At 46.6% G+C, this 3,601-nt stretch overlaps 1 protein-coding gene across 4 annotated transcripts in view; it reads right to left on the bottom strand.

Annotated features, from left to right (window-relative positions):
• CUNH16orf71 (chromosome unknown C16orf71 homolog) overlaps positions 1-3,601 on the bottom strand; it is a 203,623-nt gene that overhangs the window by 172,739 nt on the left and 27,283 nt on the right. For all 4 annotated transcript variants that reach the window (XM_019539984.1, XM_019539985.1, XM_019539983.1 and 1 more), the window contains exon 5: positions 2,557-2,656. In XM_019539984.1, coding sequence (XP_019395529.1) covers positions 2,557-2,656 — 100 coding nt within the window. The remainder of the gene's footprint in view (positions 1-2,556; positions 2,657-3,601) is intronic.

The following is a 3,601-nucleotide window of genomic DNA, read 5'->3' on the forward strand; positions in this document are numbered from 1 at the left end:
GACAGCATGGAGAGGGTCCAGAGAAGGGCCACTCATATGATCAGGGGACAACAGGGCAGGCCCTATGAGGACGGGCTGCAGGACCTGAACCTGTTCAGCCTCCAAAAGAGAAGGCTGAGGAGGGATCTTGTGGCCTGTTATAAGCTAGTCAGGGGGGATCAGCAGGCATTGGGGAAGTCAATGTTTCCCCAAGCACTGCCAAGAGTGACCAGGAATAACGGTCACAAGCTGGCAGAGGGTAGGTTTAGGTTAGATATCAGGAGGCGCTACTTGACCCCAGTATTCTTTCCTGCCATGGCAGGGGGTCGGACTAGATGATCTGCTCAGGTCCCTTCCGACCCTAGAAACTATGAAACTATAATATTGATAGAGTTTTGCTGATTTACCCCAACTAAGGACTTGACCTGATGTCTCTCTTTTATGATAATTAACAATTTGGTTCAACAGGAAAAATAGTCTTTTACCTCCTAGTAATTTTCCTGTTGATTCAAAATTGGTATGGGGTGTTTGAATGAAAAGAAAGAGATGTCAGACTGTAATGGGACCCCTCCACCATAACTGAAAGGGAGAGGGAGCCAAGGATCAGCAGGCCAGATCCAGCCTCCAAGACATACTGACAGCAGTAGAGGGCTCTAGGTTTGATAGGCCCAAGGTTTGATAAGCCTGGGGTAGAAAATGTGGATCAGGTGACCCAAATAGGGATACAAGCTTGAACGAGAGTGGGTAGTCTGGTCTTATTGGCTGCAGCAAGCAGAGCTCAGGGGAGAAGGGCCATGCTAACCATGGAGGAAGGACTCAAGACAGCAAGAGAGCTGGAAGAAAGCCTCTATGCCACCAGGCAACAGTAAATAAAAGTGTTTTTGAGTCTATGTCATAGTGCTGCCACAGTGTGAGTGTTAACCCAAGGTGCAGGACTTTTTATTTGGGAGCAGATGCTCATTTTTTTCATTCTTGTTTATCCTGGAGGGCCAGCTTGTAGCTGTAGGGGCAGAGGAAGCCACTAAGAAAGGTGCCAAGGGCACCCCAGATCCTAGACTGTGAAGGAAGGGATTTCTCCTTTTAGTTGAAGGACTGCAGTGCCAGACAGCAAGGGGCAAGAACAGGGCCAAGGGGCCTAGAGCACACGAGGACTGGAGCCGGAGCCCTGGGAGCCTAGGGTCCTGGTACTGTAGACATCAGGCAGACGGGCCCAGCCAGAGTAAAGTGGGCCAAGGCCAGGGTGCCTCTAACAATAACATCAAGGCATGGCAGGCGAGAGAAGAGTGGAACCCTGAAGGGCCAACGGGGACAACAAGATAGAGACAAGGCAGTGGCCAGGAGGGGTGACTTTCCTGCTCTAGTGCTGGATGTGTTACACGGACATAAGAATAAATAGTCGCAAAGAAGGGGATGATGATTATTCCAAAACTGCATGCAACAATTTTTCTCTGAATATTTTAGAAACCTTTTTTATTGTGACCATAGTGTAGCCGGCATACTCTCTGATTTCCACTTATCTTCAGAGTTGACATGTCTCTCATTGATTAATTCTATTTATCCATTTCCCATGTAGATCCACTAGTACAATAGCTCTCAATGTATTTAAACTTAAGGCACCTCCTGATAGACGCCAGGACTCCTTCAGAGTCAGCTCTTAGCTTTCACTCAATTTTTTACTACAGAAAGAAAACAGAGTAACTCTTATGTTGTAAAGAACTCAGAAAGACCACAACAAGTCAGAATGGTTTTGACACTATGGATTCCTGTGTGAAACCTCTTGGTTTATCTTGTTTTATCTTGGTTTATCTTGTGAATCATGTCTGCACATCGAACAGTGCAGAGCATAGCACCCCTGAAACATTCTCAAGGCAGCCTAGGGTGTTGTGGCACCCAGACTGGGAACCACTAGATTATCTTAAGCCCTACCACTATTCCCCAAGCACAGTCATAGAGCTTAGATCAACCAGAAACAATCAGCCAGATCCTAGAGACTTGGAAGACTTGGAAAATTGACAAATGGGAAGTGGATCAGATTCTAAGATGGCAGTAGGTATGATGACCTGTTTTCCAGCCTGTAAAAATGCTATAGCACCGGGAGATGGAACCCTACCTGTAGCAGCTTACATACCTACTACAGACCAGAGACAGCTCTAACTGGGTGCAACGCTGGTCCCTTCCAAGGGGTGGTCCCTCCTTGCCTGAAGGAATCTTATTTTAACTTCTAAGCAACACAGACCCATTTGGGTGAGGCATAAATCAGCAGAGGATCAGCACAATTTATATATTGAAAGACACATTCTGCCTTGACAGGCTAAGCAGCAGTGGCTTAAAGGTAAAGGAAAGTTTAGGCTAGAATCAGTAAGGAAAATTCTTGAAATTAAGAGAAGTTAAGCATTGGAACCAACATCTAAAGGAAGTGGTCAAGGTGCCATCATTGCAAACAGTGAAGAAGAGAGTAAAGGGAGCAGTATAAAGAAGAGCAGCGGTTGGATCTGAGGGACTGAGGGGGTTTGCAGTCTCTATTCTGAACTGATTTGTACACATTTTCAGCAAGGTTAACATGTATTGTGAAGTTACTGTGATCCACTGAAGGGAAAGCAGGTTCTTCTGAGTGTGTTCCATCATCCTGATGTTTCATGTTCTTGAGAATCTTGTCTAGATCCCACTTCTCGATATCCTGAAAGAAGGAAACCAAATGGTGATGGAGAATTCACCCACAGGGAGTTACTAAAAAAGATCAAACCAGAAGCCAATGTTTTACAAGCTAAGGTTTCACAGATGTTGCCACAAAACAGCACAAGAATACCTGAACAACATGTAGAAATCTGCCCCACTCACCTCCTTCAGTGGCAGCTTGTTCTTATTTTCTGGCTGAGGGCTGGAGAGTGTCATTGTGGATGTACAAAACTGGCCATGACTTTTTAGAAAGAGGGATGTACTGTCTGAACATTCATATTATCCAAGTCTCACTGTCATGGCTGGGCAAGGCAGTACAAGTTCTTCACACAGCCTACCTGGAGTGGCTGATGCTCAAGCATGCCAAGATTAACAGAGCTTTCTGCCCTACTTGGAGAAGCTGCTGAGCCTAAGAGGGCTGCAGGAATGTGGACTGAATCCGCATATCTGAGTCTGAGAGAGAAGTTCCTTTACTATCTGCCTGACCTTGTTTTTGTTGGAGTCATCCATTCCCAACTCTCCTCTCGCTTCAAAGAACACCCGTTCATATGCTGGATTTCTTCCCAACAGCAGGTGTCTATCCTTTCCTTCTGTGCTCACCCAGCAGCTTCAGATGCAGCCCAGGCCTCAATCTTCTCTCCTGATCCCTCTTACAGTCTTTCCTCTCCCTGTCACCATGTCCAGCAGAAATGCAAGCATGGCCAGGCTATGTCCACAAATGAAACACTAATGGAAGTGGTACAGTGAGAGGGAAGACAGAGGTGTTCATAGACTCACAGAATTAATGAGTCGGAAGGGACCAAGACAGATGTAGTCTGACCCCCTGCCATGGGCAGGAAGGAGCACTGGGGGTGAGGAGGGATCGTAAGACCCCAGCCAGGTGCCTATCCAGTCTCCTCTTGAAGATCTCCAAGGAAGGTGAGAGCACCACCTCTCTGGGAAGCCT

The sequence above is a fragment of the Crocodylus porosus genome, unplaced genomic scaffold (genome assembly GCF_001723895.1).
Source record: "Crocodylus porosus isolate Cpor-Errol unplaced genomic scaffold, CroPor_comp1, whole genome shotgun sequence".
NCBI classification, from domain to species: Eukaryota; Metazoa; Chordata; order Crocodylia; family Crocodylidae; genus Crocodylus; species Crocodylus porosus.